Genomic DNA, 12587 nt, shown 5'->3' with positions numbered 1-12587 from the left:
GTAGAACATGGCTAACCTAGGGTAGACGTGGGTTAACATGGTAGAACATGGCTAACTTGGGGTAGATGGGGGTTAACGTGGTAGAACATGGTTAACTTACTTCATGTTAGGTCCCAAGGAGGTCTTATACATAACATTATCCCATAATGATACTAAGTATAATACTGGTAATTTAGTGTTAACAACTAAGTTGAAAACGTAAAATAGCCATCGTAAGGGTAAAAAAGCTGACTTTTCGTCAGAGCGATTGGAGGAATTGTGGGTTGTGTGTGGGTTTATATGCAGAAAGTGGAGCTACGCCATTGGTGGGAATATGGTGACGAGAAAACAGGAATAAATTAGTTGAATGAAAAGCGCTCGTTGATTCCGTGGGGATTAAGGGTGCCGATTTGGAAGATATATTTTTGTTCTAGAGTTTTGCGGCTTTCCGAACTGCCTAGATGTAAGGAAAGGCCGCAGACTGCCATATGCTGTTCAGAATGATTAGGGAGATTAAAGTGTCTAGCGACTGGTTTGGATGCGTCCTTGTCACTTCTTTCCACGTTCGGAAAAATCAGAGTCGCTATTACATAAACGACTCGGAAGTCCAAATATTGTTGGAAAAGCGTAACCAAGCCCAAAATATATTATTTCAATAAATTTCTGCGCACACTCGAAAATCTTTTTCCCTTTGCGCCAAATCTTTGCTTTAAAAAGGCTTTAAATCTCACGAAAACAAAGCTTTACTTAATTCACGACCAAGTGGCAACGGCTGTGACTGTATCGTTGATTTGAGATAACAAGCTATGTTGCTGGTCGTTTTTAACAGGTGCGGTAGTTAACCAGTCAACTTGCCGACGGACCAACTCGCCGACGCCAACTCGCCGACGTATAAATTCGAGCAGAGACGTCGGCGAGTTGGTCGTCAATCCAATACAACTTATTAGAAGTTAAACATACAGAAAAGTAAACGATATTTAGTAAAAAAACACTGGTGAACATTGGTGAACATCAAACAGAAGCTTAAACATCGGTGAACATTGGTGAACATCACCAATGACTATAACAGCTTAAGACGCGAACGAGTTATTGTGCGACAACAACACCGTAAAGACTCATCATGTCAATCGCTCAGATTTTTTAACGAAAACTTGGCTTTCTAGACGAGATCTTTAGAAAAAAGCATTTCTTTTTATTTGCAACAAAGTTTATAAGGATCTCAAGGCGAATAAAGGGAAGTAAACATCGCCAATGACTACATCCGCTTCAGACGCGAACGAGTAATTGTGTGACAACAACACCGTAAAGACGAATTGCGGTGATTTCGCCAACGAGTGATTTCGCCAACGTCACGTTCGCCAACGTCTTTGGTCGCTTCGCCAACGCGATGAGTCGCTTGGCCAACGTCCTACTGGCCACTTCGTCAACGCCAAATATCTAGTAATAACTTAGTAATAGCTCAGTAAAAAGGGTGCTTACTGATGCTTCGGATGTAATGCTGGTGCTTGGGTCAGAACAATTTTAAGTTAATGCTAGTTTCGCTTGGCTGACTTCCAAACAATTTGCATATTTTTGACAGATCCAGAAAAAGCCGGCGTGTGAGCACTAACATCGCGGTAATTTAAAACTGTTGAATAACAAACTCCGATGGCTTCCAAATGTGTTCCAAAAATGTATAACTCAAAATTTTACTTGAAAAATGCGTTACGATGTGAATTAACGAGTTAACATTTTTCAGAAACAATCAGAGTTTGTTTTCCAGCCTTCAAAACGAGTCAGAAATAAAATATAACAAGTATAATATCAACAACATTTTAATTACAATACGTAATTTTACAAATATTTACAAGTGCAAAATATTTTAGTGGAAAATCTATTTACAAAACCTTCTGATTCACAAAATATTTTCAATGCAAAACCTATTTACAAAACCTTCTGATTCAAAAAAATGTTTTAGTCAAAACCTATTTACAACCCTTCTGATTCACAAAATATTTTCAATGCAAAACTTATTTACAAAACCTTCTGATTAAAAAAAAATGCTTTAGTCAAAACCTATTTACAAAACCTTCTGATTCTCAGCTTACTTCACGCTAGTTCAGTTCGTTCATGATCAGTTAGAGTTGCTTATGTTTTAAAGGTTCTGGGTCGAAAGCAGAAAACCAGACATTATTTCGATCCCATGAATGGGCGTGTACACACCATTTTGAGCACCTCAGTTCCTAAGAGCAAACTGATAGAACTGATCGATGACATCAGGTGAAATATTTTCAACTCAATGTTTTCCTTTTTATTTTGATGCATGCAGAAAAAACATACTTATGTAATTGCTGTATTTTGTTTGACTCTGCAGTGCCGTTGCCGATCTCAAAACGGGATGGAATTGCAAGTCATGGCTATGTGTTGAACCACTACATTACACACAGACCGATAGCTATAACTGTGGTGTGATTGTATGTCTTGTGAGTAGCATAATCACTTGCTAAAGCTCACTTTAATAGGACTGCTTCCTGGTTTCGAATGTATTAAATTTCTCTTTGTTTGTTTTAAGTTTGCTCGGTGTTTGTGTGAGGGGTTGGATATCAATGGAAGTTATGATGTGGACATGGAAAGGGAAAGAATAACGTCTGTCATATTTGGCTCGTGTTATGATGACCTTGATTGGTAAGTTTTGATGGTGTCAAATACCATTGTTTCTTAAACGTCGCAACACTCTCTTTGACGTCCCATATCTTTTGTTCAATTATAGGAGAAATACCGCGGTCTGTAAGATTTGCAAAGACGACGATGGAGAGGATTGGCTTGGGTGCGATAGCTGTGGCCAGTTTTTCCATGCAAGTTGTCTGGATGTGCCTTTCACGGAGACGCTTACGCAACATTTCACCTGCCCTTAGGGTGGCTTCTTGTCAGTACAAGTAGAGTTTAAATTTTAAAGCTGACTATAATGACATAATATGTACAGATCTTAATTTGTAAGATAAGAAATACAGTCCTTAGTAGTAGATAGATTTTCACGAGCGTCAATGGTGCAGAATCGTAACTTGATGGAGCCAACAGTGGACAACATCCCAGAATTCAAACTTTGTGATTTTTTTCTCGGCTTAAACGCTAAGTCAGTTCTTCAATTGAATAGGAAGAAAAACATTTCGAACGGAAAACAGAATTATTTGCACGTGTGGATCTTTTGAGAAAAGGTCTCCTAAATGAGTGGTCTTGACTATAAATATTTAAGGAATGGTAAATACATTAGCCTTAACATGGCTGTTTCTCGAAGCTCAGTGTTTTCCTACTTGCCTTTTTTCCACGTGAATTGGGGGCGATTGAATAGATATAATATGCAGTAAAAGAACTTCAGCTGATAGAAATTTTAAATTTCTCATCTTAGGCTGTGGATACAAAATTCAAGTGAAAAGGAAGTCAACTGTGATTAATGCTTTGAACAAGTCAAGATACCTTTTTTTCGTCACACAACAAGTTACATAAAGTTAATATCATTCTTCTTGATGCCTTTCCCGGTGTCACCAATGCCTTTCCCGATGCTTCCATTGGTTAATAGAGCATTAAAAGTATTGTTCCAGTTAAAGCTTGAGGAAAATTGCTTAACTTTTTAAGTAGCGAAGTGTAACTTGGTAACATTTCGGCTTTACAACACGATTGTTTTCTGCAACTACAAAACGTACATTTAATTCTTCTTGGTACCTTTCGGATGCCACCGATGCCTTCATTGTTTATTAAAGCAGTAAAAGATATATGTACAATCAACACTTTTGAATTGCTTAACATTTTATTTAGCGAAGTAAATTGTTTACACTTCGGCTTTACAACACGATTGTTTCCTGATACTACAAATGATCTGTCTATATATGAGGTATTAAAGTTGTTTTACCGCTGACCACTCGTATTTGGGTCGTTTTTTCTATCCCCGCTCGTCGCCCGTGATGTAGTAACTCCCGCTCGTCGCCCGTGATGTAGTAACTCCCGTAATTGGTGATGTTTACTTTACTTTATTCGCCTTGAGATCCTTGTAAACTTTGTTGCAAATAAAAAAAGAAATGCTTTTTACTAAAGATCTTATCTAGAAAGCCAAGTTTTCTTAAAAAATCTGACCGATTGTCATGATGAGTCTTTACAGTGTAGTTGTCACACAATAACTCGATCGCGTCTGAAGCTGTTAGAGTCATTGGTGAGGTTTACTTCGCTTTATTCGCCTTAAGATCCTTATTAACTTTGTTGGAAATAAAAAGAAATGCTTTTTACTAAAGATCTTGTCTAGAAAGCCAAGTTTTCGTTAAATAATCTGAGCGATTGACATGATGAGTCTTTACGGTGTTTTTGTCACACAATAACTCGTTCGCGTCTGAAGCTGTTAGAGTCATTGGCGATGTTTATTTTACTTTGTTCGCCTTGAGATCCTTATAAACTTCGTTGCAAATAAAAATAATTGCTTTTTACCAAAGGTCTTGTCTAGAAAGCCAAGGTTTCTTTAAAAATCTGACCGATTGTCATGATGAGTCTTTACAGTGTTGTTGTCACACAATAACTCGTTCGCGTTTGAAGCTGTTAGAGTCATTGGTGATGTTTACTTCGCTTTATTCGCCTTAAGATCCCTATAAACTTTGTTGCAAATAAAAAGAATTGCTTTTTACTAAAGATCTCGTCTAGAAAGCCAAGTTTTCGTTAAAAAATCTGAGCGATTGACATAATGAGTCTTTATGGTGTTGTTGTCGCACAATAACTCGTTCGCGTCTTAAGCTGTTCTAGTCATTGGTGATGTTCACCAATGTTCACCAATGTTCGCCAATGTTTAAGCTTCTGTTTGATGTTCACCAATGTTCACCAGTGTTTTTTTATGTGTTTTCACCACCTATGACATAGCCCCCACTATATTTCATGGGCTCTTCCCTACTTAGAAAACTGTAAGAAACAAGTTGATCGTGTCTCCGAAATCTCTAGCTCGCCTCGCGCACAACAGATTTCAACTTGTTTCCGCAATTTTGATGACATGATGCGCCATGTGTTCCTTTCTCCTTCATCAACCCCTAATTCCTTAGATTGACCAGCATCTAATTTCTCCTGAGTATCACTGCTGAATCAAACATTAAGGACATGAGAATAAAGCAAATGATCGCAAGTCTATATTGTTTTGCAAATTCTCCTTGTCAGTGCCATCGTAAATGAATGGAGAAATAGATAGAAATATAAGAGATGGTAAGTTTTGAGCTCGGTAAAGAAATTAAGAAAGATGTTTTTTCGTCTTGTCACGAGGGTGGGACAAAGAGAAAATTCTGAGTCCCCATCAGACGTTCGGATTTCGCGCTCCGATGCTATCACTGAGCCACAGAGACTCCACGGTGAGCGAGGTCTATTACAAAGTTCATATGACACACGTCCTGCATACTGCTAGGATCAGCAATGTCAATAGCTTAATGTTTGTAGATAGAAATAGAGAGATGGTAAGTTTTGAGCTCGGTAAAGAAATTAAAAGAGATGTTTTTTTTCTTTGTCCCACGCTCTTGACAAGAAGGTCTGAGGTTCGATTCCTCATGGGGACTCAGGATTATGGGATCAATATCAGTATCTGGGCAACTGCCCACCTACCCCTCCCTTAACTCAACCGAAGTCAATTGACAACAAGTTAAGGTTAATGTTGGGTTAGGGGAGGGGTAGGTGGGCAGTTGCCACTGATATTGATCTGGATTATGGAGAGTTGTCTGGAGAATATGCACACTGATGCTAGGAACCGGGCAGTCGTGCTACATGCCATCTCACCGATTTCAATGAAACTTTGCCAGTTTAAAGGGTCTACCCCAAAACTAAAAAAGACAAAGTGGTTTCTGTTTTCGTTTTTTCCGAGGGGAGATAGACCACCCCCCTTCCTCGGTTTTTCTTGGTTTTTACCGAGGAAATCGCCTCAAAATAGGTAAAATGTATGAAGCTCTTACTGCGATGGTATTTCACCAATTACTCTGAGGGTTTGGACACATATTACTACATCCTTAATAAATGTCCGACGCAAGTATCAGTCAATTTGATGGACGGCTTGTCAATTAACAGAGGCAAATAAACGACTGCGTTTTTAGACTTTTCGATTCATCCAAATATTTGACATCTTTGAGGTCAAATATCTCCCCTTGCCAGAAAGCTACAACACTAATCTTAATTCCTCTTCATAATCCGTCATTTCTTGGATGCTTTTTAAAATCTGCGACTGTGACAAGTTTCTCTCAACTACCATGCCTGTCACGCAATTATGGCTCTGGCCGGTCACTTGATCGAATAATCCCACATTCTTAGCTCTTCATACAAGATGATTGATCAAGAAAGCTAAAAATGTGAAAAACGTTCGAGATTTTTCGCAGGAATGGAAAATTTCACGTTTAGAGAGATGCATGTAGGCGAAAAATCGATTGGAAAATCGTAGCGTTTCTTTCTTCTGTCGTTTATTACTTCGGAGATTTGCTAAAATCAACAAATATGGTTTTTGTACGGCACAAAGTATTCATTAATCTATTATTTGATTGTTTAAATCATTATCGCACATTTTAGGAGATTTTAAAGTTACACGCTGCGTGTTGGTTGACATTATTACAAGTTCTAGTGTGCTACAACTTCGGCTTCTACAGACGAGAAATTCTGCGCTCTCGCTTGAGAGCAAATATCAGTAACTGTACCAAACTAAAAACTGTGCTACTATCCCGAAAATAAAATTAAAATAGTGTTGTCCTCGTCACTTACCGCCATCGAACATTTCCATGCAGAACTCCACAAAACTAATATCTGTTGCGTGACCCGAAGGCTTTCCGTTGGAATTATTCAAGCGCGTTGTTCATGCTGTCTGCTAGATAACAATTTCAGAATAATCTGCGGATCTCTATGATTATTTGCTTGCTTCGATCGTAAAGTATCTGCATTTTTTTTCAATCGTTTTAGTACTACATGTAAATCTACATCTCTCTCGATCGAGTGTTGCCGGTGTCACAGCGGATTTGGGCCCCTCTAACAAACTTTCCTTTTAAGCATCCTTTGTATCATATTTGGTAACTAATTCTATTTGCAAGCTTTTTTTGTCGATGTTCTTTTCAATCACAACAGAAAATTTCCTCAATAAAGGTAAAAAAAAAACAAAACAAAAAAAAAATAGCCATTTCGTTCCAATTCTACCGTATTCATTATAGCGAGTCGTACTGTATACGCAAGAATTAGATGTGAACTAACTACTGCATTCGAACTATTGAAATTGTTAAAATAAATCTTTGCTTCTTCTGATGCGAATCAACATTGGTACGAAACGTCATAACAATAGTGGAGACTATTGCGTCCAGTCACAAAAATAACTCAGTCTGATTTTCTAAAATAATAACATTAAACAGTTTTTGAACAAGAACGAAGAAACTTCTCGTATTACAAGTCGATCATAAAGCCTATGATAAGTAAAAATGTTTCTATTCTGAACTATTGGAACTCTCAGCTTATTTTCAGATGCAAATTAACATTAATGTCAACGTCTTAACAAAAGTGGATACTATTACATCGAACTCAATCTTATTTTCTAATTTTAACGATTATTAACTGTTGAGGGATCCGAAATAGCACCTTAACAATTACGAAGACGTCTAGAGTCTGGCAATCTGCAGACAATGCAGAGCCACTCGCCCTCCGGGGCAGTATTAAATCCCTTGCAGCTCATGTGTAACCATTCCTCGCTCAACTCGCACTGTACCATGTCGTCCCAACACTCGGGCATTGAACGATGACAAAATAAATTAGTGTCACAAGTTTGTCTCTTATTGAATCTAGCGGTGTACGACTATCGCGGAAAAGGTTCAAAAACGACCTCTTTCCAGACATTAAAATAAATTCTTGCCCATTTTCCCTTAGTCAAAAGAAACATCCGACGGGATGCCAGTTCGTATGCATTAACGATACGCATGTTTTGAAATTAAAACATACTTTCGTATGCACTGGAATGTAAATTATCATCCCTTATTACTAGAATGTTAAGGATGATGTTTTCACTCAGTTTTGTTGAGTGGTCCAAATCCGCCAGCGGATTTGGACCGGGGGGGTCCATATCCGTTAGCGGATTTGGACCGGGGAATCCAAATCTAGGGGGGTTCCAAATCCGCTGGGACACCCGGCGTTTAATTGCGTGACTTCTAAAATATATATAGAATGAGCCAGCAGTATTTTGACCAGTAGGCTTCTTGCAAATTTCCCATTGATGAAAAAATCCCAGGACAAAGTCAGTTATTTTCGTGAGCAAAGACAATAAATGTGAAAAAAAAAGTGAGATGCAAAGGTCCTTATTTTTTAGCTTAATAGCATCTGTACCCTCTCCTGTAGTCTTCGTCTAAATATTGTTAGGTCCATCCTTATCTTTTGCCTTGCTCGGTCAGTTTCGACTTCTGTAGCTAGATCATCGGCATCGGCCTCTTCGTCCTCATTCATACTTACAGAGGGGGACCTCGTCAATACACAATTTTTGTTACGGCAGATAACCGGCTGAAGTATCGAGCAATTTGCTGCTCTATCGACCAGTCGGTCTTAGACAACGTTTCTGTCCGGTGTCGTCTCTTAAACTCGATATTTGGCCACATTAGAGGCGGTTGCCTTACTTGTTTCCTCCCCTGTCCAGCACACGTCTAGGATATAATTCTTTATTTTCTGAGAAAAGGCAGCTACTTTTTATGTTTTTTAAAGAGCCCATCCAAAGTCCACCTGGTTAGTTAGGGATTGTTCGTCAAAATTTTACCTAAGGTCCGACCTTGAACGTAGCCACCCCCTACAGAATGGCAAGCTGAGTCTTCGTCCATTTCCTCTTGATCTTATTATAGGCGGATTTTTTTTGTCACAAATCACATGTTAGGAAAACTGATGTTCAGATAAGCGCTCTTCTTGCCCTTCTTACTCATTCATTGCCGACTCTAAGATAGCAATTACAGTACGCGTTCTATTAGGTTTATAGTCACCTTGCCATCAGGAAGACTGGCCACCAGCTTTGATTTCTTCTGCCATCTGTAGGTTTACCTCTCTCAATTTTACGTCCCCAATTTTTATAAGGAGGATACTGGCATTTACGAACCCGAAGGTCTGAATCTGACGCCAAGTTGTGCAAGATATTTGAAGCATATAGTGAAATCGAGGCCTTCGTGATCTCCAAATAAGCCAATACGAGCTAGAATAAGCTTCTTCTCGGACGAAACGCATTTTTGGGATACATTGATGTTTCTGTAATGTTTTTTTTTAATGCTGTACACTCACGAATTTATGGGTATGAGCTGTTGCCGTCCCTGCTCAGCACAAGAAAAGTAACATTTGGTTCAACAGTTAGTTGCAAATGAACAAGACAACTGCGCCATCTTGACCCCATCAATTCAAGTTTTAGGTTGAATTGAGGGCTTTTTAGACACTCGATTTCTTATATGGCATCACTATGAAGACGTAATACAACTGATACACGTACACTACATAGGATTAACAATGTCTGTTGCGCTGTTGCGAGAGGGAGGAAAATATCACCGAAAGTGTAAATTATTTAAGAGTTTCAGAGACGTTTCAGAGATGTCTATCTTCGGCTGTCACAAAACATTGACCCCCTCTTAAATTTACTGGGAAATTGATCTTAAAAACTCCTTGATGAAAAAATTGGAATTCATTTTACCGATACGCCGGTTGTTTCAATTTTGCTTTTTCCCCGGGATGTTATAAAAAATTCATGAATTGACTAATAAATAAAATATTTTGAAATACCGTTGGGAATTTGTCTTTGTTTTGAAAACATTTGACAAGAATTTCATGGGACTCACCGCGATAATTTTCGTCGATCAGAGTCAAGACGCGCCAAGCCAAGCGACATCGCCCTCCAGTAAAATAATTTCCAAAGAATAAATGTGGTGAGCGTGAGAAAACGCACATTTTTTTCATTTTTGTGATCAAAGCGCAATGATTTACCTTAATTAGTACTTACGGTATCAAACATTGATTATGACAGGGTGAGCTTCATTTTTCTGTTGAGGTCGACATGACTTCACATTAAAAGCGTTTTTGACGGAACAAACCAGTGAGCATGACTGCAAGAACGAAGAAAGTAAACTTGTATTTATCTCCCACGCGTTTCGTCTGACAATAGTAGACTTCATCAAGGAGTTTTAGAAGTAGAGTAAATAAGCTTGCTCATATACAAATAATAAATAAGTTTTCTCTTTACTATTGAAGCTAGTGGAAAGAATTCGCCAGTTGCGCCTACAGTATTGTACATGCGTGACATTTTTCGGACGTTACATGTACGAGTATGTGATCCGTTTAAAGGTCACAGATTTTTTGTATAAATATTTGAGCCCTCAACACATTACATCCTCGTCCACGTTATGTCTCTAGTTAACAGAGGTCTTAGAACGCCTCATTACATGGATTTGCCTTCTGCGGCTAGAAGGCTGAAAGCGAATTTCTCAGGCGTAATTGCTTTTGATTTCTCAATTGATGTTGTCGCACACAGTTTTTGGGAGTCACGAAATAAAAAAACTTATCGGAAACTAGTTTCATGTTCTAATGTAAATAAATAGCAGATAAAAACACATTATCTTGAGAAATAAAGTTAGAAATAACAGGGGTTCTTTGAAACAAATGGTGACAGAAAAGGTTTCAGTTCTGGTCAATATTGACTTTTCCTAGTCTACTTCCAAATCTGAGGGAACGCGCTGAGGGAATAAAAACAACATAAATGTGTGATAATGAAAGAGAATAAAAATACAAAGAAAAAGGGGAAAACCTAGGAACCCGTGTTGCAGCGTGCAGATATCTTTCGTGCCAGACCTACACACGTAGGCCCGACACCACGCAAAGAAACTCAAAGAGTGCTGAATACCAACTGGCTCGCACGTGCACGCAGCAAAGGCCATGAAAATCAGCGAAAATAATAGCAAATGCAGACGACATTTGCAGTCAAAAAACAGGCAAATAAAATAACAGAAGGATTAAGAACTTTGTAGAAGTGTTTTCTTGTAAAAAAAAAAGATAAACAATTTTTACTTCCCATGAAAAGTCACGCAGTCACGCTACAAATACTATTTCTACATGGAATTTCTTGATGGTGGAAAGTGGAAAAAATATTTTCCAGTCTTATTTTCTGGAAATATGGCGCAGTTGATGAATTTTATGGGGCTATTGATATTTCCTTTCAAATGAGGGGGACAGAATTTCCTGTCATCCGCGGTCTGGAAAAGCTGAAGTTAGTGCACACGGGAACTTGAACGTCAACAAGCACACGACATGTAACTTTAAAATCTCCTCTCCTGTTACAGTTTCCTTATTGTGAACTGTGCAATAATGATAATAAACAATCAAATTACAGACTAATGAAAGTTTTGTTCTGTGCAAGAGCCCTATTTGCTGATTTTAGCAAATCTCCGAAGTAATAAACGACAGAAGAAAGAAACGCTACGATTTTCCAATCGATTTTTCGCCTACATGCATCTCTCTAAACGTGAAATTTTCCATTCCTATGAAAAATCTCGAACGTTTTTCACATCTTTTAGCTTTCTTGATCAATCATCTTGTACGAAGAACTAAAAAATGTAGGTTTATTTGGTTAAGTGACCGGCTAGAGTCAGCATTGCGTGACAGGTGTAGTTGAGAGAAACTCATCACAGTCGCAGATTGAAAAGATAATCCAAGACAAAAATACGGTAGTGCCCAAAGATTTTTTTCATGGTTTTCAGAGATGAAATGATGGATTATGAAGGGGAATCAAGATTAGTGTTGTAGCTTTCTGGCAAGGGGAGATAATTGACCTCAAAGATGTCGAATATTTGGATGAATCGAAAAGTCTAAAAACGCAGTCGTTTGTTTGCCTCTGTTGATTGACAAGCCGTTCATCAAATTGACTGATACTTGCGTCGGACATTTATTAAGGATGTAGTAATGTGTGCAAACCCTCAGAGTAATTGGTGAAATACCATCGCAGTGAGAGCTTCATACATTTTACCTATTTTGAGGCGATTTCCTTGGTAAAAACCAAGAAAAAACCGAGGAGGGGGGGTGGTCTATCTCCCCTCGGAAAAAACGAAAACAGAAACCACTTTGCCTTTTTTAGTTTTGGGGTAGACCCTTTATACTGGCAAAGTTTCATTGAAATCGGTGAGATGGCATGTAGCACGACTGCCCGGTGCTCTTGTGGACACACTCTTAATGTGAGGAGTTCATCGGTTTCAACGTTCTTTCTATCTGCAACGTTGCACACCTTTAAAACACCATTTGTAAATTCATTGCAACAATTTCACCTGTTTCCAACAATCAGTACTGTGTATTCAAGTTCACAAGGCAACAAGGTGGAAAAATCAGACATGGTTTGATGCTACTCTGGTTTAAAGATTTAATGAAATCAATGTAGTTGATCCACAGCATGAAATTATAAATTTACGAATCCGTAAAGATGCCGTGAAGTAAATGTTAAGAAGTCTTGTAAAAAGTCTTATAGAGAATATTTGCGATATTTTACGGCGACTGTAAAGCGGTCAGAAAGGCGATCTTTACGCGTTATTAAACTATCGTAAATGGACAATATTCACATGCCCATTTGCCATTTTGCAGTTGTCTGAATTTTTTGGTAA

At 38.4% G+C, this 12587-nt stretch overlaps 2 protein-coding genes across 4 annotated transcripts in view; one reads left to right on the top strand and one right to left on the bottom strand.

Moving 5' to 3' along the window:
• The first annotated feature begins 2124 nt into the window (after positions 1-2124).
• On the top strand, positions 2125-2918 carry LOC149044751 (uncharacterized). The gene is made up of 4 exons (XM_089207520.1): positions 2125-2238; positions 2333-2441; positions 2531-2643; positions 2729-2918. The coding sequence occupies exons 1-4, from the start codon at positions 2162-2164 to the stop codon at positions 2871-2873; spliced, it is 444 nt and encodes a 147-aa protein (XP_089063646.1). The 5' UTR covers positions 2125-2161; the 3' UTR covers positions 2874-2918.
• Positions 2919-12324: 9406 nt separating this feature from the next.
• The window catches only part of LOC113676964 (uncharacterized), a 22211-nt gene continuing 21948 nt past the window's right edge, over positions 12325-12587 (bottom strand). For all 3 annotated transcript variants that reach the window (XM_089207515.1, XM_089207517.1, XM_089207516.1), the window contains one exon: positions 12325-12587. This exon is cut by the window's right edge. The gene's annotated coding sequence lies outside the window, so the exon portion shown is untranslated.

The sequence above is a fragment of the Pocillopora damicornis genome, chromosome 5, assembly GCF_964200805.1.
Source record: "Pocillopora damicornis chromosome 5, jaPocDami1.2, whole genome shotgun sequence".
Lineage (NCBI taxonomy): Eukaryota > Metazoa > Cnidaria > Anthozoa > Scleractinia > Pocilloporidae > Pocillopora > Pocillopora damicornis.
The sequence above is the reverse complement of the archived record's forward strand: the minus strand, read 5'-3'. Positions and strand labels throughout refer to the sequence as shown.

Coding starts and splice junctions, on each gene's coding strand:
- LOC149044751 (XM_089207520.1), top strand. CDS start 2,162: ATGAATGGGCGTGTACACACCATTTTGAGCACCTCAGTTCCTAAGAGC. Junction 2,239..2,332: donor GAACTGATCGATGACATCAG/GTGAAATATTTT, acceptor TTGACTCTGCAG/TGCCGTTGCCGATCTCAAAA. Junction 2,644..2,728: donor TGTTATGATGACCTTGATTG/GTAAGTTTTGAT, acceptor GTTCAATTATAG/GAGAAATACCGCGGTCTGTA.